We start from the raw sequence: 21,325 nt of genomic DNA, 5'->3' as shown, positions 1-21,325 counted from the left end.
GGGAGGGTCAGAGAGAGAGGGAGACACAGAATCTGAAACAGGCTCCAGGCTCCGAGCTGTCAGCACAGAGCCTGACGCGGGGCTCGAACTCGTGGACCGCGAGATCATGACCTGAGCCGAAGTCGGACGCTCAACTGACTGAGCCACCCAGGCGCCCCGAGCCAGGCACTGTTCTAATCAGCTGATATAGGTATTAATGGCTTTCAAGGACCCTACGAAGTAGATACCATCATTATCTTCACTTTCTACATAAGGAAATAGGCATAGAAAGGTTAATTTGCCAAAGTCGCATTGCCAGGAAGTAGAAAAACCATATTCCCATGGACCTGGCTCTAAAGCCAGCATTCTCAACCATTATGCTCGACTGATTCTCTTACATATGCAGTGAACATACACTGTGTAATGTTTATTTTAAAAAGTCAGAGCAGCAAAACCTGGGATGATACATCTACTAGAATTATACAGAATTTCAAATCCTCATGGCAATGCTGGAAGTCAGGCTCCGCATCAACCAAACTGAATGTAATTCAGTAAACGTACAGAGTTTTACATTATGTTAACAGTTCCGGTAAATTGTCCTGAAGCTTAACACGGTATTCAAACATATTCTTGTCTCCTTTCACATTCTGGGCTAAAGGACCGTATCCACGCCAACACCCACCTTCATTCTGTTTCCCTCCTGGGCCCTGGCTGGGAGCTGGGGTCTCTCTGTGGACCTCTGGCCCCTGCTGCATGTGTGAGTCTTGCCGCTTCACCTGGGCCTCCAAATCCTGACTCCTCTTGTCCTCACAGGCCCTGGCGATCTCCTGCTGCAAGCTGGTAAGGAGGTCCCGCATTTCCTGCAGGGCTCTCTCAGCCACAGCCTGGTCCTCTGCTGTGGGAAAGCCGTTCTGTCAGGGTGACAGAGGCAGAGCTTAGCGTCTATTCCCCAGGCACCTGTGAGGCTGAATCACAGCTCACACAATACATTGCTAAATTGGAACAGTTGCACCCAATGGAGTACCCACATTCAACATGTTGATACCTACTGCGTTCCTGTCCTCTTAAAGGTAATACTGATTAACCATCACATCCACAGAGTATGGATCTTTCCATGCTCTCACCAACAATGCTGGGATAATTCTTTAAAAGCTTGTGGGGCGCCTGGGTGGCTCAGTCGGTTAAGCGGCTGACTTCGGCTCAGGTCATGATCTCACGGTCCGTGAGTTCGAGCCCCGCGTCGGGCTCTGTGCTGACAGCTCAGAGCCCGGAGCCTGTTTCAGATTCTGTGTCTCCCTCTCTCTCTGACCCTCCCCCGTTCATGCTCTGTCTCTCTCTGTCTCCAAAATAAATAAACATTAAAAAAAAAAAAAATTTTAATAAAAGCTTGTGACAACAGTCTAGATGAAAATGATACCATGTTGGGGCACCTGGGTGGCTCAGTTAGTTAAGCGTCCGACTTCGGCTCACGTCATGATCTTGAGGTCTGTGAGTTCAAGCCCCACGTCAGGCTCTGTGCTGACAGCTCAGAGCCTGGAGCCTGCTTCGGATTCTGTGTCTCCCCCTCTCTCTGCCCCTCCCCTGCTCACGCTCTGTCTCTCAAAAATAAATACACGTTAACAAAATTTTTTAATAGCTCGGAGCTTTTTACTCTTGGCTTTCTAGGTAGATAATCATATTGTTATCAAATTACATTTCCTCAAATATTTCTCCTTTGTCTTATTACATTTTATTGGCTAAAACACGTTAACGACACCACCAATTTGTTACTATTGTAGCAACATGGTACATTTTTATTTCTTTCCCAATTTTAATGGCATGTCTAAAATGTAGTCTATGGGTTTTTTTTTTTGTTTTTTTTTTTTTTTAATTTTTTTTTTTAACGTTTATTTATTTTTGGGACAGAGAGAGACAGAGCATGAACTGGGGAGGGGCAGAGAGAGAGGGAGACACAGAATCGGAAGCAGACTCCAGGCTCTGAGCCATCAGCCCAGAGCCTGACGCGGGGCTCGAACTCACGGACTGTGAGATCGTGACCTGAGCTGAAGTCAGACGCTTAACCGACTGAGCCACCCAGGCGCCCCTGTAGTCTATGTTTTTAATGTTGTTTTGAAAGAGTGAGACAGAGACAAAGAGAGAATCTCAAGCAGACTCCACGCTCAGCAAGGAGCCCAAGATCATGACCTGAGTCCATATCAATAAGACACTCAACTGACTGAGCCACCCAGGTGCCCCTAAAATGTAGTCTTAAATGGATACATAATCTATCATGTTCATGAGAAACATTTTTTTTTAAGTTTATTTATTTTGAGAGAAACAGAGACAGCACAAGTGGGGAGGGGCAGAGAGTGAGGGGGAGAGAATCCCAAACAGGCTCTGTGCTGCCAGTGTAGAGTGTGACGTGGGGCTCAAACTCACAAAACTATGAGATCGTGACCTGAGCCGAAACCAAGAGTTGGACGCTCAACTGACTGAGCCACTCAGGCACCCTGGGAACACATTTTAGTTTTTAATTTACTATTATTTTTTAATAGGAAAGGATGTAGAATTTCAGCATATACTTTTACAACATCTAACAAGACAAACATATGACTTCGCTCCATTAACCTATTAGTGAAATTAAGTTCATGAAAAGACTTCATAACAATTGATCCAGCTTTTCATTATCCTTAGAATAATACCTCTTTGGTTATAGCACATTATTGTTTTGAGGCACTGATAAATTTGACTTATTATTTATTTATTTATAAATGTTTATTATTTATTTTTGAGAAAGAGAGAGACAGAGTATGAGCGGGGAGGGGCAGAGATAGAGACACACACACTGAATCCGAAGCAGGCCCCAGGCTCTGAGCTGTCAGCACAGAGCCCGATGTGGAGCTCGAACCCATGAGCAGCGAGATCATGACCTGAGCTGAAGTCGGACGCTTAACCAACTGAGCCACCCAGACGTCCCTACTTATCTTTTATTTAGAATTTCTGCTCATAAACGAGAATGCATATAAGCCGGAGTGACGTTCCCATTTCTTTCAGTGTGCTATTTTGTTAGAATATGACCACCAGAATCGTAAGACGAATCGAGAAGTGCTGCCATCATTTTGTATATTGCCCTACAAATGTGTTTTGTAGTTTTGCCTGTTAAATCAACGAGGCCTCCCAATTTATTAATTAAATAAATTAATTAATTACTGTGTACATCTGTGTATGTAGGCAGGTGGGTCAGCAGGCTCCATGCTCAACGTGGGGCCCAAACTCACAATCCCAGGATCAAGAGTTGGATGCTCCACTGACGGAGCCAGCCGGGCACCCCTTCATTTATTTCTAAAGATTTTATTTTTAAGTAATCTCTGCACCGAACGTGGGGCTTGAACTCATGAACCGTGAGATCATGACATGAGCCGAAATCAAGAGTCAGACGCTTAACCAACTAGACCCTCCACTGACTTTTTAAAACAAAAACTTGAGGGGCGCCTGGGTGGCGCAGTCGGTTAAGCGTCCGACTTCAGCCAGGTCACGATCTCGCGGTCCGTGAGTTCGAGCCCCGCGTCAGGCTCTGGGCTGATGGCTCGGAGCCTGGAGCCTGTTTCTGATTCTGTGTCTCCCTCTCTCTCTGCCCCTCCCCCGTTCATGCTCTGTCTCTCTCTGTCCCAAAAATAAATAAAAAACGTTGAAAAAAAAAAAAATTAAAACAAAAACTTGAGAAGAAATAAGAACTAAGGGTAGGAACATAAAAATCATAAAAACGTGAATTGGTACAACTTTTGGGTAAGAGTCAAGAACCTTAAAATTATTTCAGTAATTCCTTTTCTAAAAATGTATCTCAAAGAAATACAAATAAGACGTATATAGAATGGTATTACTATAGTGCTATGCATGGTAGTGAAAACACAGAAACTTAAATGTTCAACATTAAGCATGTCTTTTTCTACCGTTTTTGGTATTATTACATGTGGGAAGTATCCAATTCCACGTGTTCATCAAATACTGAATATCTGCCATGTGTTGTGGCAATACTTGGCACTTTTTAACACTGCTTTAACTAAAAACATCAGGGGCATCCGGATGCCTCAGTCGATTAAGCGTCCGACTTAGGCTCAGGTCATGATCTCCCGGTTAGTGGGTTCAGGCCCTGCATCGGGCTCTGTGCTGACCGTTCGGAGCTTGGAGCCTGCTTCAGATTCTGTGTCTCCTTCTCTCTCTGCCCCCACCCCCTGCCTCTCTTAAAAGTAAATAAACAGGGGCGCCTGGGTGGCGCAGTCGGTTAAGCGTCCGACTTCAGCCAGGTCACGATCTCACGGTCCGTGAGTTCGAGCCCCGCGTCAGGCTCTGGGCTGATGGCTCAGAGCCTGGAGCCTGTTTCCGATTCTGTGTCTCCCTCTCTCTCTGTCCCTCCCCCGTTCATGCTCTGTCTCTCTCTGTCCCAAAAATAAATAAACGTTGAAAAAAAAAAAAAAAAAAAGTAAATAAACATTGGGGCGCCTGGGTGGCGCAGTCGGTTAAGCGTCCGACTTCAGCCAGGTCACAATCTCGCGGTCTGTGAGTTCGAGCCCCGCGTCAGGCTCTGGGCTGATGGCTCGGAGCCTGGAGCCTGTTTCCGATTCTGTGTCTCCCTCTCTCTCTGCCCCTCCCCCGTTCATGCTCTGTCTCTCTCTGTCCCAAAAATAAATAAAAAACGTTGAAAAAAAAAAATTAAAAAAAAAAAAAAGTAAATAAACATTACAAACATTCTTTAAAAAAACAAAAAACAAACATCAAAATATTTTTAGTGATTGTAGTAATTATGTGTTCAAAATACAATGTTAACTGGAAAAAAGCTATATACATTGTCATAAGGTTTCAATTTTTACCATAGCACACCAGGTGTTCAACAAAATATTACTGAATGAACTAAAGTATTTTGCAATCAGAATAAACAATTATTTGTTGAACCTAAGATAAGAAACTCTGGATGTATAAAAGTCCACTTTGGGGTAAGGGTAACCCCCTACATGCACACTCCCTGTCAGGGAAGAAAGAGAAAACGCTAATGGTGATTATTATCTCTAACAAACGATCTTGCTATTTTCTACAGTAAGCAAGCATTTTTTTTTTTTTTTTCCCAGGCACTCCTTTTAAATCAGAAAACAAATCTGCACTAAGACTGTCCATTTCCGAGCCAGAAGACCAGGTCGCTCCGAAGCTCGCTCACCTCAGAAGTGGCCCGGATGATCCCCGAGACGAGGCCGCACAGTTGGTTGCCCCGGGTCCGGATGGCGGACAGGTCCACCTTCAGCACATCTTTATGCTGCTCAGAGGCGTCCAGCTGCTGGTTGAGGTGCAGCACCTCCTCCTGCAGGCCATAGAGGCCCCGCAGGCGGACCTGGCCCTCTTCCTTCCGCAGCCGCTCCTGCTCCACCTGCTTCAGGCGCTGCTGCTCAGCCTCCCTCAGCTTCAGGTTGAGAATCTGCAGGAGGGATCGTCCGGTTACCTCCCAGGGGCGCCGGGCCTTCTGTTTCTACATTCCCCAAGCCCCGTGTGGGCTACATATTTTACAGATGGGCCCCCCTCCCCCCAGCAGGTAAAGGGAGTCACAGGGAGGCAAGACCCGGGTTAGAGCCACACCAGGACGCACCCACAAGAATTCTCCCAGGCTCTGACCTTTGCTCTGTGACGATGCTCAGCTTTTAGCTTCTCTTGGTGCCCCAGGGCTTCTCTGGAGCTGCAGGAAGAATGGCAGGATGCTTCCTGAAACTGTCTCACCTCACCTCTCCTAAAAGCCTCCCTCTCCTTGCGACACCTTGGTCACCTCTCCAAGGCTGGACATTTTTCTAGGTTATGAGCTTCACTGGCTATTTTATTTCGATATTTAAAGCCTCAGTAGGTCAACTCTTTCCCTTGGGGTTTCATGCTGGGACAGAGGTCGGGCTGAGCACACGGACGTTCCCGCTCACCTCTTCTCCATCACTTCCCGTAAGTCCTGGAATTCTTTATGATGTTTCAGTTCCTTCCGTTCATCAAAGCGCTTCAGTTGTTCAGATGCCATCTCAGAGAGGGCTCGCACCTTCCTCTCCTGCTCCTCTTGCCACTGCCTCAGGCCCTCCTGAAAAGAATCAGCACCTGCTCTCTGCAGCTCTGTCGGCACCTTGCTCATTTACCTGTGCGGAACATCCTCCCGTCTGTCCTTAATTCCATCAGAGATACTCAAGGGCATGGAACCAGCTGCTTAGTTCGCAGAAACCATGCTCAAGTCGCCTCTCCTCTCTGAGTGGATGTTTACACCCGGCTGTTTTGGAAAGCTCTCCCAATTTGCCCCTTGCGATTCATGTCACTCCAGTATCAGCTGGGAATGGGCAGGAATTTACCATCGTGGTGTCAAAGAGCCCCGCGCTTTTAAGCCTCCATCCTGTGTACTCTGATTTTAGAGTAATCAACAGAAATACTCATTCTAATTCCATAAACATGCTATACACATTCCTATCTACTCCTTTCCTCACCTTATCATCTCTGCCTACATTTCCTCCCCCACCTCCACTTAGGAAAGTCCCCTTCCTAGATTCCTAAAGGTATTCCATTTACTATTCATGAGAGTATTCTCATCTGGTTTTTAAGAGTGATGTGACATTTTAACTACTAAAATTTAAAGGGTATATATCCTTTGGCACTGGTTTATTTTTAAGAATTTATCCCAAGGAAATATTGAACGTGTGTGCAAAGATGTATGAACAAAGGATGCTCACTGCAGTCCTGTCGATGATGGCAGTAAATTTAAAACAATTTACATTAACTGGGGATTGACTACACATATTATAGGAGGTCAGACTAGAGAACACTCTGCAGCCTTTGAAGAGGACAAGATGCTATATATACTGGCATGAAGATACGGCAAAATACATTGTTAGGATGTCACATTATTCTATTTTAAAGCTTCCAGTGCAAGAAAGCAAAGTGAACACAGCATCTATAACCTCTCCTCCGAGACTCCGTTTAAATATGAGTTGGGAAGGGAAAAAGGACTCAACAGCAGAACGTGCATGGGATTGTCAGCAGGGAAAAATTTTCACCACGCTTCTGGAACACAACATTTCTGTGGAGGAGTGTGAACTGACAGCAGAGCTGAGCAAACGTGAGAGTGCGTGCAAACACAAGCAGACTACGTCTCTCAGGGAGAGAACCAAGCTACCAGAATCTCAAAGAGGCTCAGGACTGGGCAATGCCAGATCTAAAACCAGGTGGGGTTCACGGGGCTGAAAACAGAGGTATCAGCTGAATGTTTTCAGACGAAACAGTCAACTCAAATCTCCGCCCCTCCCCCCCACTCCCCCCCCCACTCCCCCCCCCCCCCCCCCCCGCCGCGTCCTCCCAAATCATGAGATCAGAACAGTCGGTAGCCAGGCATGTGTGCTGTAATGATTTTTAAAAAACATCTTTTCGGGGTGCCTGGGTGGCTCAGTCGGTTAAGTGTCCGACTTTGGCTCAGGTCACGATCTCACGATTCATGAGTTGCGCATCAAGCTGTCTGCTGTCAGCACATAGCCCACTTTGGATCCTCTGTCCTCTTCTCTCTCTGTTCCTCCCCAACTTGCACTCTCTCTCAAAATAAACACTGAAAACCTCTTTTCATGTGCTTCTTTGTACCTTTGGTAAAGTATCTCTGTTTTTTGCCCATTCTATACTGGATTTGTTTTTACTGTTGTGTACTGTGTAATGACTTAAAAAGAGATCTGGACAGGGGCACGTGGGTGGCTCAATCAATGAAGCGTCCGACTCTTGACCTCAGATCAGGTCATGATCTGACAGTTAGTGCGTTCCAGCCCGCATCAGGCTCCATGCTGACAGAGTGGTGCCTGCTTGGGATTTTCTCTCTCTCCCTCTCCCTGCTTGCATGCTCTCTCTTTCTCAAAATAAATAAATAAACTTAAAAAAAAGAGAGAGATCTGCACATTCTCTGATCCTCCCATCTCCTCCACTTCAACCTGAGCAGCCCCTCATGACTGCCTTGGCTAAGAGAATGTGGGAAAGAGAAATAATGTTACATGATTCCTGAGACCAGGCTAGAAAAGGCCACGCAGCTAGCAGCTCGGGCAGTATCTCTTACAATGCTTGCTCTTGGGACCCGACCTCTGTGCTAGGAAGGTCGAGGAAGGCGGAGGAAGCTCCGCCACATGAAGAGGGCAGATGTTCCAGCTAAGTAACTGCAACAGCTACACAGGTCAGTGAGGAAGCCTCTGGAAGAATTCCAGACCTTGTCACTGCAGCCACAGAGACCCCAAGTGAGAACTACCTAGTTGAGCAAGTTGACCTCCAGAAACACGAAGGACAGGAATGAAATGTCAGTAGTGGCTGTAAGCCACAAGTTTGGGGGCGATTTATTACACAATCATGCATACAAACTCCCAGCCAAAAAACAGAGAGTTCTTCCCTACAAGAAAATGAATAAATTATCCAGAGATAACTGGATCAGCTAGTGTGGAGGCCGGTATTCCAGAACATATACCCTACGAATTCTGACACTTAGGAAGTTCAAAATCGTAATCATTTTGTTCCTGACAACGCACCTGGAAGCCTTGGTCCAACCACTGGTAAATAAAGATCGTTAGATATTTGAGGAAATTCTATACCCTAGAATAATGAATCTAGAGAAAACAAATTATTTCAAGGAATACAAATCTGAAAAAAACTTTAGTATGATATGAGAAGTAAGTGCTCTGAAAAAGGAACACACGGAGAAGAAAAAGCCCATGAAAATCAAATATATAATTTATTTTATTTAAAAAAAATTTTTTTTTAACGTTTCTTTCTTTTTGAGAGAGAGAGAGACAGAGCATGAGTGGGGGAGGAGCAGAGAGAGGGGGAGACACAGAATCCAAAGCAGGCTCCAGGCTCTGAGATGTCAGCACAGAGCCCGACATGGGGCTCGAACCCACAAACTGTGAGATCATGACCTGAGCCGAAGTCGGATGCTTAACCGACTGAGCCACCCAGGTGCCCCTAAACACATAATTTAAAAAATAGGTAGGTACATAGTTTTTCAATTAACGATGGAAGGATAAAATTAAATCTCTTGGAAAAGAGAAAAAGACAAAAGGAAAATGAGAGGAAGGATAAGAGAAATAGGGAATTAATCTAGGAGATCCAGTATCTGACTAATAAAAGTTCCTAAAACGAGAGAAAAAAAAGGCAATGGAGAGGAAGAGAAACTAATCAAAGGGGAAAACTTTCCCGAAGATGAAGGGCATTAAGTGTTCAGCTGAAAAGGACTCCCCTAGCCAGGACCTGAGCATCCCTCACCATCCGCCTTGCCAGCACCCAAGAGGAAGCAACCAGACCCTTTCACTCAGAGTAAAACAGTCTTCTACCTACATTTTACTTATTTCTCTTGTTTACTTCGATCTCTCCTCACCAGTACAGAAGCTCTGTGAGGGCCTGAATCCGCGTCTGCTTTGCTCACTGTTTTATCTAGACCGAGAATAGCGTCTAAGCGCTCCATAAGCACATAAGTGCTCGGTAACTATGTGTTGACTCAATGAATGAACAAACGAGGGTAGATGCCAGAAGACTTTCACATTATAAACTCACTTGATCTGTGGAAATTTTGACAAAACCATGCGTTGTCTTTCTAATTGCAAAATCATAACGTCAGCTCCCTGGGCTCAGGCTTAAGTTTGAGGCAACATGGCTAATGGCACCAGGATGGTTGGAATCCTCCATAAATACGGGAGCCATTCTGGTGCCTCCCTCAGGAAAATGGTGAAGAAGACTGAAATAGGCCAACCCGCCAAATATACGTGCTCCTTCTGTGGCAAAACCAAGATGAAAAGACAAGCTGTGAGGATCTGGCATTGCGGTGCCTGCATGAAAACGGCAGCCGGCGGTGCCGGAGCCACACGGCCACTTCTGCCGTCACGGCAGAGTCTCCCATCAGACTGAAGGAGGTGAAAGGCCGTAGAAGCTACGCCACCTGACTCAGTCGGTTGAGCGTCCGACTTCGGCTCAGGTCACGATCTCGCGGTCCGTGAGTTCAAGCCCCGCGTCGGGCTCTCTGCTGACAGCTCAGAGCCTGGAGCCTGCTTCGGATTCTGTGTCTTCCTCTCTCTCTGCCCCTCCCCCGTTCATGCTGTGTCTCTCTCCGTCTCAAAAATAAATACACGTTTAAAAAAAAAAAAAAAAATTAAAAAAAAAAAAAAGAAGAAGCTACGCCACCTGAAATACAGCTAGCCTATAATAAATGGGTTCGTTTACATAACAAAATTACTTTGGTTTGTTGTTAAACTCATTAATTAGATATTCTCACTTGTGTTACATTAGTTGTGCTCTCTCAAAAGACCTGAGAATTAAAGTCCTTCTAATTTTTTTGAGAGCGCGAGCAGGGGAGAGGCAGAGAGAGAGAATCCCCCAGTGCAGGGCTCGGACTCACAAACCGTGAGATCATGACCCGGAATGAAATCAAGAGTTGGACTCTTAACCAACTGAGCCGCCCAGGCGCCCCTAAAATCCTTCTAGTTTCTATTGGAAAAGCATGAAAAAAATCATAAAGTCAAATAAATTATTAAAACAGAATTAACCTTTCTTCAAGAGGCTGTTAAGATCCATCTTCTCAGTATAACCTTATCTGACAACCCTAGATCATCTTCCAATTCTGGAGAAGTAAGTGGCAACCAGGAGAGCCTAAGTAATTTTCTCAAAGTCACATGCAACACAGAAGAGCTAGGATGTGAACCTGATCTATCTTCCTTCAGAGAGCTCACTTTTTTTTTTTTTTAATGTTCATTCATTTTTTTTTTTTAATTTTTTTTTTTTAATGTTTATTTATTTTTGAGACAGAGAGAGACAGAGCATGAACGGGGGAGGGTCAGAGAGAGGGAGACACAGAATCCGAAACAGGCTCCGGGCTCTGAGCTGTCAGCACAGAGCCCGACGCGGGGCTTGAACTCACGGACCGCGAGATCATGACCTCAGCCAAAGTCGGCCACTTAACCGACTGAGCCACCCAGGCGCCCCTAATGTTCATTCATTTTTGACAGAGACAGACAGAATGCAGAATGGAGGGACTGAGACAGAGAGAGAGAGAGAGAGAGAGAGAGAGAGAGAGAGAGAGAGAGAGAGAATGAATCTGAAGCGGGCTCCAGGCTCTAAGCTATCAGCACAGAGCCCAATGTGGGCTCAAACCCACCAACTGTGAGATCCTCACCTAAGCTGACGTTGGATGCTTAATTGATGGAGCCACCCAGGTGCCCCAGAGAGCTCACTCTCAAATGCTATGTTACACTATCTCCCCAAGTGAATCAGGAGCTACTAGCATGTGGGGCACAATGATCAGCACGAGGTGGGCACTCATAACGCCTGAAGAACTGTATTTAAATGTGGCTGCCGTGGGTCAAGCCTACCCTACTTCATGGGACACTTACTCTTCCTCTCATTCTGTGCACCAGCTCATACATCCGGATGCAACCTTCCACTTTGATCCCCCGGGAGGACTGAAGTGCCATAGGTTCTGCATGCTGGGACTCACGTTTGTCCTATACAGACAGAAAATGGAAAAATTAAGCATTTAAGATGGTAAAGCTGATGCTACCCTTTCTACATGAAAACCACATCCCTACTTATGAACAACCACCCAGAAGAACAACAACAAGACAATTTAGGTTAGAACCAGTGTGCTTGTCATGATATTGATCTTGTTCTCATTGTTTTCCGTTGTAAAGGAAATAATACTATAAATTATGTTTATATAATAATATACAAACCAATAGATGGGTTATTTCTCTGCACAGTTTTAGTTTGCTTTGTTTTTTGGCTTGCTTGTTCTGATCTGCCCGGCAAATTGTTCCCCATTCTTCTGGTAAGAGTCAATGTGTGCTGGGGTGGTTTGAATGGAGCCATCCCAACCCACATCCCCAGTTGTTCCACCCTCCTTCAAGGGGTAATTGTGTGACCAGCCTACCGATCAAAGTACTCTATCCCCCTGTGCCAAGCTAGGCCAGACTCCATCTCTGAATTTTTCTGATGGAGTTATCTGGGAAGGCTTTCTACCTCTGAGGATGCTAATCTAAGAAGATGTGTGTCTACGGTCACTAATGGCCATCTTGCCACATGGAGTCTATAAGAAGGATGGAACCAAGAAGAGTTAAGCAGAATTGAGGGGACAGGCAAAGCCCTGTATGTGGGTCGTTGGATCAGGTCAAAAATAACGTAAAGCAGAGAGAAGCAGAAAGTATATTGCCTGGATCTAACCGATTCTTTTTTTTTTTTTTTTTTTAATTTTTTTTTTTTTTAACGTTTATTTATTTTTGAGACAGAGAGAGACAGAGCGTGAACAGGGGAGGGGCAGAGAGAGAGGGAGACACAGAATCCGAAACAGGCTCCAGGCTCTGAGCTGTCAGCACAGAGCCCGACGCGGGGCTCGAACTCACAGACCGCGAGATCATGACCTGAGCCGAAGTCGGACACTTAACCGACTGAGCCACCCAGGCGCCCCGATCTAACCGATTCTATATGCATTCACACACTTACTAGTCATGTGAGCTAATTAATTCCTTTTTCTCTTCCGTTTTGCTTAAGCTAGTTTGAACTGGGTTTCTCTCAAACCCCCGAAAATTCCTAAATTACACAATAATTCATTATATAAAGCCATCTAAAAGTTTATTTAAACCTCAAGAATGAGGGGCGCCTGGGTAGCTCAGTTGGTTAAACGTCTGACCTCAGCTCAGGTCATGATCTCACGGTTCGTGAGTTCGAGCTCCACGTCCGGCTCTGCGCTGATGTCTTGGAGCCTGGAGCCTGCTTCGGATTCTGTGTCTCCCTCGCTCTGCCCCTCCCCCACTCATGCTCTGTCTCTGTCTCTCAAAAATAAACAAACATTAAAAAATTAAAAACACAAAACAAACAAACAAACACCTCAAGAATGATGGAATTCTCTCTCTGGAGAGGACATCAGCAATTTGGCCCAGTACCAGGTTTACAGATGAAACGACTGAGCCCTGGGGAGGGAAAGATGACTGCCTGTGGACATGTCACAGCATTGCCATGACTGGAACTGAGAAGCACTCATAGAAATTTAAAAAAAAAAAGTGTTTTTTAACTCTATAAAAAAATAATTAAAATAATTCTAATTCACAGAAGTTGTGAAAATTGGTAGAGAGAGGCTGGTGCACTCTTCACTCAGTACCCCCCCAATAGTAACAGCCATAAATACAGTAAAATATCAAGAACAGTAAACTGATGTTGGTACAAGCCACAGAACTTCTTCAGATTTCGCCAGTTGTACAGGAATTCAGTTGTGTATGTGTATCGTTCCATGCAAGTTTATCTCATGCACAGATTTGCATAACTGCCATCATAATCACGGTACGGAACCGCCCTGTCACCACAGGCGTCCTATGCCACACCTACCTCCATACCCCTAATGTGTTCTCTAGAACACTCTTATTTCATGAATGTTAAATGGACGGAATCATACAGTGTGTTCCTTTATATTTGTATGCAGATGAACTACTTCTGGAAGGATTACTCCCCAGGCCCCAAAAAAGAGAAAGGAAGAATGGAACTCCACCAGTAACAATTTAACTGCTTTTAAGGAAGAGAAACAAGCAAAGGCAGGGACAAAACAGAGTAAAAAAGAGTAAAAATGCATTTTTTTCCCACAAATCACAATTTTTTTTTTTTTTTTTTAAAGAACTAATGATAAGGTACATCTAGACAGCAGGTCTAAATTTCACTGTAAGCCTCCAACAGCCAACCAAAAAGGGAGACCTCATGAGTCAAATGCATGCAATATTCGTGAGAAAAAAACAATCCAATTGCTGAGGAAATTCATTACCATCACTGGTACTAAGAATAGAAGGGAATCTCTCTCCCCCCTCTTCATAAAGGGAACGCTGTGGTGTAGTAAATGGCATCCTTAAAAGAGCTACAAGAAGGAGCCACCATTATTTTTCCCAGAGTAAGGTCACTGTCGTATCACAATCTTAAACACTTCAACTTTTTAAAATTTTTATTTATTTATTTTTATTTATTTATTTTTTTAACATTTTATTTTTGAGACAGGGAGAGACAGAGCATGAATAGGGGAGGGTCAGAGAGAGGGAGACACAGAATCCAAAACAGGCTCCAGGCTCTGAGCTGTCAGCACAGAGCCCGACGCGGGGCTCGAGCTCACGGACATGAGATCATGACCTGAGCCAAAGTCGGCCGCTCAACCGACTGAGCCACCCAGGCGCCCCTACTTTTTTTTATTTTTAAGATTTTTATTTATTTTTAAGTTTTTTAATTTTTTAAATTTATTTTGAGAGAGAGTGTGTGCATGTGTGCAGGGGAGGGGCAGAGAGAGGGGGAGAGAAAGAATCGTAAGCAGGCTCCATGCTGTCAGTGCAGAACCCAACGTGGGGCTCAACCTCACAACCCTGAGATCATGATCTGGGCTGAAATCAAGAGTTAGACGCTTAACCAACTGAGTCACCCAGGTGCCCCAAGATTTTTATTTTTGAGTAATCTCTACACCCAATGTGGGGCCCCAACTCATGACTCAGAGAGCAAGAATCGCATGCTCCCCCACATGAGCCAGTCAGGGGCCTCTTAAATACTTCAACTTCTCGGCCACCACTGCCTCCGATCTTAAGCTAATCACAAACCTTACCTCGGCTCCATCTGCTGTTGCTGAGGAAACTGGTGAGAAGGCAGGGGTTCTGACGGGAGATTTGGGAACACAGGAAGGTTGTTCAAGGTCTGAAGTGGATCTGGAGGATTCCGAAGTCTCAGAGGATGGTTGATTCTCTTGCATGTGGGGTAAGACATGGTCTACCACCCATCCGGAGTAGGAAGAGAGCTTGGGAACAGACCTACATTCTTCCAAAACATCCTAGAGAAAAGAAGAGGGTGAGGCCCAACTTGCATGTTAACTGATCTAAGCAATCAAAAATAATTTTGTCCTTATAATCCATTACCTGCCTCACTGAAAACTCTAAGGCCTAAATACATACATACATACATACATACAAAGACCCAAACTAACTGTACTAACAATTAGAGATGAAGAGAAAGTAGTTTCTTGATAATGACCAACTCCTATCCTTTTTTTTTTTTTTAAGTTATTTATTTTTGAGCAAGAGAGAAAGAGACAGAGCACGAGTGGGGAAGGAGAAGAGGGAGAAGGAGACACAGAATCCGAAGCAGGCTCCAGGCTCTGAGCTGTCAGCACACAGCCCAACACGGGGCTCGAACTCATGAACTGTGAGATCATGACCTGAGCTAGAGTCGGCCACTTAACGGACTGAGCCAGCCAGGAGCCCCATGACTCCTATCCTTTTAGAATATCAGACTAAATAACTCTAACCACAGAAAAAGGAACGATGCACAAAGATGGTCAATAAAGCATATCTGAAAGCAATTTAAAACATCAGAATGGAAAAGGAGACGAGGAATTTTGAAGTAAACTACACTATACACAATCAGTGGGATATCGGTCATTTAAAAGCATGGATTGTGGGGAGCTTGGGTGGCACAGTTGGTTAAGCATCTGACTCTTGATCTCGGCTCAGGTCATAATCTCGTGGTTCATGGGTTCGAGCCCCACATCAGGCTCTGTGCAGATGGTGTGGAGCCTGCTTGGGATTCTGGCTCTCCTTCTCTCTGCCCCTCCTCTGCTTATGTGTGCTCTCTCTCTCTCAAATAAATTAAAAAATAATAACTTAAAAAAAATTTAAAGTACAGATTCTGAATCCTATTTAACACCATACTTAAGATTCAATTTTTTTCCAGTCATTGAAAAATAATTGACATATATCACTGTATAAATTTAAAGTGACAGTATGATCGGCTGATTTACATATATTTCAAATGATTACTATAGCAGGTTCAGCTAACATCTATCTTCTACTATAGATACAATAGAAAGAAAGAACAAAAAAGGTAAAAAAACTTTCTCCTTGTGATGAGAACTCTTAGGATTTACTCTTAACTTCCTGTATATCACAGCAGTGTGAGCTATAACTACATTGTACATTATTACATCTCCAGTGCTTGTAACTAAGTTTGTGTCTTTTCATGATCCTCCATTTCCCCTTCCCCTGAGATTCAATTTTAAGTGGAAAAAAAAAAAAGGGTATAAATAAATATCTACAATTATATAAAAATAAAAACAAATGCTAATACACTATTAGACATTAAGGAAATATTCTAGAGGTTGTGTTTGGGTAATGAGACATATTTCTCCTTGTTCTAATTTTCTAGATTCAATTTTATTTATTGTTTGTTTGTTTGTTTGTCACGCCCAATGTGGAACCCAACACAGGGCTTGAACTCATGACCTTGAGATCAAGACCTGAGCTGAGATCGAGTCAGACACTTAATCAACTGAGCCACCCACTTGTCCCTCTATGTTTCATTTTTAAATGAACATAATTTTTAAACTGAATATAGCATATTGGGATAGGCATAGAAAAGGGGTCACTGATGTAAAAGCCAATGGCTTAAAGCAAATGAGATTTAAAACAGAAACACTATAAAACAAGTTCTAGACATTCTTACCAGTTGTGTGTGGACATCTCTACCAGTTGTGGTGGTTTTTTTTTTAATGATTTATGTTTGTTTGTTTGTTTGTTTGTTTATTTATTTAGAGCAAGCGCGAGTGGGGATGGGGCAGAGAAAGAAGGAAAGAAAATCCTAAGCAGGCTCCATGCTGCCAGTGCAAAGCCTGTCAGGGATCCCAACGCAGAGTTCGGGGCTCAATCTTGAACCATGAGATCACTGAGATCATGACCTGAGCCGAAACCAAGAGTCGGGAGGCCCAACCGACTGAGCCACCCAAGCGTCCCTCAACTCTACCAGTTAATCATTATCTCTGTATATCTGGCATACAGCACGAGGCGGGAGGCACAGAGAGAGAGGGGGACAGAGGATCTAAAGCAGGCTCCGTGCTGACAGGAGCGGGCCCAATGCAGAGCCCGAACTCTCGGACCGTGAGATCATGACCCGACCCGAAGTTGGACAGAGCCAACAGACTGAGCCAGCCAGCTGGCCCTGGCATACAGCACTTTAAACCAGAGCAGCTTATGCATATACAGCCATTCTGGCAAAGTTTACTCCATGTCAGGAAGATATTACCAGGAAACATGGAGACACGGTATGATAGTGACCAAGAGGACTGAGTTTGGAACCTGCCTTTCTTAATCTGAATTCCATCCCTGCATTCCACTCACCTGTACAACTATGGGCAAGTTACTTCTAAAATGGAATCATAAAGGATCCACCTCAAAAGATTTGGGAAGGATTAAATGAATGACAGCTATAAAGGGCTGAGAACAATACCTGGCACATGAAAACTACTCAGAAACTGCAAGTTATTTATTTTACCAAGGTCAGTGGTTTTACAGCAGGATCAATTTTATCCCCCAGGGGATAGCTAGCAATGTCCGGAAACATTTTTTGTTGTCACAACCGGGAGGGTGCTATTGGCATCTAGTGGGTGGAGGCCAGGAATGCTGTTAAGCATCCTACAATGCAAGACATCCTACAATGCAATGCAAGCATCCTACAACGCAGCCCCTCATAACACAGAAGTATCTGGCCTGGCCCCAAATATCCGTAACGCTGCGGTTGAGAAAGACTGATCTAGATTGTAGGTACACATCCCACGTGCAATAAACAGATATTCAACCCGTGGAGAAGAATCTGGACACAGAAGCAAACAGGTTGTATGCACATTTTATAAAGTAATGAAACTCATTTTCAAGACATAATAGAAATAATGTTGAGCCACACCTTTTTTTTCCCTCATTCCTTACACCAAAATATATTCCAGGGCCAAAGATTCAAATGTAAAAAATAAAACCACACATACCCAAAACACCATAAACAGGGGTACCTGGCTGGCTCAGTCAGTACACCATGCGACTCTTGATCTCAAGACTCATGAGTTCAAGCCCCACATTGGGCGTGGAGCCTATTTAAAATACAAATTAAAAGAAAAAAAAAAAACATAAACAGAAAAAATTCCAACTGGCAAACTAGAAAAAATATATGCAATACATGTCACAGATAAAGGGCTACGGTTATCCTTAATACATAAAGAACTTGTAAAATCAGGAGGGAAAGAAAAACCCAAAAGAAAAATACAAATAGCGTGGCACCTGGGTGGCTCAGTGGGTTACGCGTCCAACTTCAGCTCAGGTCATGATCTCGAGGTTTGGGGGTTCAAGCTCCACGTCGGGCTGTGTGCTGACAGCTCGGAGCCTGGAGCCTGCTTCCGATTCTGGGTCTTCCTCTCTCTCTGCCCCTCCCCCATTTGTGTGCATGCACGCGCGCGCTCTCTCTCAAAAATAAACATTTAAAAAAAGTAAAAGAAAAAGAAAAGAAAAAGAAAAATACCAATAGCAAAAGACATAAACTGTCAATTCACAAATATATAAAACTGGCTCGAGGGGCACCTGGCTGGCTCAGTTGGTAGAGTGTGCAACTCTTGACAATGGGGTCGTGAGTTCCAGCCCCACACTGGAAGCCTACTTAAAAAAATAGAATGCTATATGGGGGCGCCTGGGTGGCTCAGTCGGTTAAGCGTCCGACTTCAGCTCAGGTCATGATCTCGCGGTCCGTGAGTTCAAGCCCCGCGTCGGGCTCTGTGCTGACCGCTCAGAGCCTGGAGCCTGTTTCGGATTCTGTGTCTCCCTGTCTCTCTGACCCTCCCCCATTCATGCTCTGTCTCTCTCTGTCTCAAAAATAAATAAACATTAAATTTTTTTTTTTTTTTAATTAAAAAAAAATAGAATGCTGGGGCGCCTGGGTGGCTCAGTCGGTTGGGTGTCCGACTTCGGCTCAGGTCACGATCTCGCGGTATGTGAGTTCGAGCCCCGCGTCGGGCTCTGTGCTGACAGCTCGGAGCCTGGAGCCTGTTTCAGATTCTGTGTCTCCCTCTCTCTCTGACCCTCCCCCGTTCATGCTCTGTCTCTGTCTCAAAAATAAAGAAATGTTAAAAAAAAAAAAAAATAGAATGCTATAAAATTGGCTCTTGAATATATGAAAAAAAAAATGTTCGCTCTCAATAAGAAGAGAAAGGCATTGCAAAACCATACCGAGATCTCATTCTTACCTATTAGACAAGCAAAATTTAGAAGTATAATAATACAATTCTGTTGATGAGGCCACGGGCAAAAAGGCAAGATCATGCATTGCCGACTGGAAGGCAATTTGATGCATCCGTTGTGGGGGGTGGGGAGACATCTACGTTTGGCTTTGACCCAACGACCTCAACTCTCAGAGTTTATCCTGAAGTCGCACTTCCCACAGAATGGAAATACACACCAGCTTACAAGTAATGGGTTACAACTCACAAAACAGTAACCCATGAGTACGTTATGATACAACCGATTAATTAAACAGGGGAGAAAAGAAAGCTCTTCCTTACAGGAACTGGCAAACATAGAAGGAGTGGCTGACATTCAGGAAATGCCATTCGAGTACCTCACGAGAGCGACTGATTCAGGCAGAAATAGCGAGTGCCAACGATGGAGGTTTGACAAGGAAACCTCGATGCAATCTTGGATTACCTCCCCACAAGACACTCGTCAACCTCAAAAGGAAAATCCATGAATTCTAAGTGCAGCTATCTGGCAGATAACAATGTGAGCAGGTGATGATCAAGGTTAGCATCGCCAGTGCTGGGAGAGTTTGCAGTATATGCGTGCTTCCCGATATGACTGACACAGCACAGCGACATTTCTCAGGCATTCCTGCCAGAAATGCAAAACGTGAGTCTACACCAGCCAGACCCAAGTCTGTACGTATGGTCTGTATTCCCTAAAATTGTCAGAGATATAAAAGATAGGGAAACGCTTTTAGAATGGGTTCCCACTGGGCGCGTGGGTGGCTCAGTCGATTAAGCCTCCGACTTTGCTCAGGTCATGATGTCGCTGTATGTGAGTTCGAGCCCCGCGTCGGGCTCTGTGCTGACTGCTCAGAGCCTGGAGCCTGTTTCCGATTCTGTGTCTCCCTCTCTCTCTGACCCTCCCCTGTTCATGCTCTGTCTCTCTCTGTCTCAAAAATAAATAAATGCTAAAAAAAAAAAAAAAAAAAAAAAAAAAATTAGAATGGTTTCCCATGTAAGTCTAAAGACACAAGACAGCATCCTATCTGTAGCTAATTACCAGCAACTCGGGTACTGTCTATGCCTTAATCTGTCTACACCCCTACATTCCTGTGGTCAAGTATATGGCTTTGCAAATCCTCGATACCGACCACGCCCCCATTCAACTTTCCAAGTCCGCCCAACGTCAATCTAAGATTTTGGTCCTTTCAGCAGGTTGGGCGCTATTAATCGTTCACCGCTAACTCTGGACCTCGCAGCACAAGAGACGTGCGGTAAATCACCTGACCCTGAAAGGGTTGCGTTGACGACAGCATAGCTGGGGCTGGGGGTGGCAACGAAGCCTTTAGAGAGAAGAGCACCTCTGAAATTATGGGAGCTCGCTGAAAAGCTAGAATAGGCAGGAGAGGGCAGAAACTCTAGGACGGGGTGATGCACACACAAGAGTCGAGAAACTAATGCGGGTTGTTAGAAAGAACGCACGTGTTCACAGCGCCGGCCGAGCCAGGGGCTAGGGAACAGCAGGGTACCACCGCTAGCAGCCGGAAGGGCACCGCCCACTCCGGGGCCCCCCTCACCTCGCCCCGCAGCAGCCAGTCGCGGTGGTAGCAGAGGCGACCTTTGTCGGAACTGCGCAGCGCCTGCAGGGTCTCCCAGCAGCGACCCTCGGACGGCATGGCCGGCCCTGAGGGAGCTCTTCAGAGGCTCCGCTTGGGACAAAACAAGTCCTCGAATCAGCCGCCCGGAAACGGGCCCTCGATTCCGCTTCCGGGGCGCGCACGCAGCCACGCAGGGCAACCCCCGCCCCTAACGGCTTCATGGCCCCGCCTCCGGCGCCGGGCCTGGTAGCCAGCGCGCTTGCGCCGGCAGGGTTTGGTCCCTGAGGCTCCCTTGCTTGGATCTGGGAACCGGGGCTTCTGAAGGCGGCTGGAGACTGCGGATTGCAGAAAGCCCAGTATGTGTTGATGAGGATGTGGAGAAATTGGACCATTACTGATGGGCTCTAAAATGGGGCAGCTCCTGGGCAGTGTGGCAGTTGCTCAAAAGGGTAGCCTTACCACCGACCCAGCAATCCTACTTCTAAGAATGTATATACCAAGAGAAATTGAAATGTGCATCCACACAGAAATTCGTAGAATGTTCGTAGCAGCATTATTCGTAATAGCTAAAAGTTAGAAACACAAATGTCCACCAACTGGTGAGTAAATCAAATAGGGTGTATTCATACAAGGGAGTATTATTTGGCCATAAAATAGAATACAAATGCGTGCTACTACATGGATAAATCTTGGAAAA

The 21,325-nt window shown here is 45.0% G+C and overlaps 1 protein-coding gene and 1 pseudogene across 2 annotated transcripts in view; one reads left to right on the top strand and one right to left on the bottom strand.

Moving 5' to 3' along the window:
• Nucleotides 1–20,793, bottom strand: part of GLE1 (GLE1 RNA export mediator) — a 32,349-nt gene extending 11,556 nt beyond the window's left edge. Inside the window, exons 1-8 of one of the 2 annotated variants that reach the window (XM_078436425.2) lie at nt 20,608–20,667; nt 17,792–17,893; nt 14,591–14,812; nt 11,364–11,474; nt 5,910–6,058; nt 5,617–5,677; nt 5,168–5,422; nt 662–890 (exon numbers count right to left, since the gene is read on the bottom strand). In XM_078436425.2, the coding sequence (XP_078292551.1) occupies nt 662–890; nt 5,168–5,422; nt 5,617–5,677; nt 5,910–6,058; nt 11,364–11,474; nt 14,591–14,812; nt 17,792–17,803 (1,039 nt within the window). In that variant the 5' untranslated portion in view covers nt 17,804–17,893; nt 20,608–20,667. Of the gene's footprint in view, nt 1–661; nt 891–5,167; nt 5,423–5,616; nt 5,678–5,909; nt 6,059–11,363; nt 11,475–14,590; nt 14,813–17,791; nt 17,894–20,607 lie in introns of both variants that reach the window. The other variant, XM_078436424.2, reaches the window with a different exon arrangement.
• On the top strand, nt 9,631–10,058 carry LOC132662878 (large ribosomal subunit protein eL43 pseudogene; annotated as a pseudogene).
• Nucleotides 20,794–21,325: the final 532 nt, after the last annotated feature.

The sequence above is a fragment of the Panthera onca genome, chromosome D4 (assembly GCF_046562875.1).
Source record: "Panthera onca isolate mPanOnc1 chromosome D4, mPanOnc1 haplotype 2, whole genome shotgun sequence".
In the NCBI taxonomy this organism is placed as follows: Eukaryota; Metazoa; Chordata; class Mammalia; order Carnivora; family Felidae; genus Panthera; species Panthera onca.
This window is presented reverse-complemented; position numbering and strand designations above follow the sequence as displayed.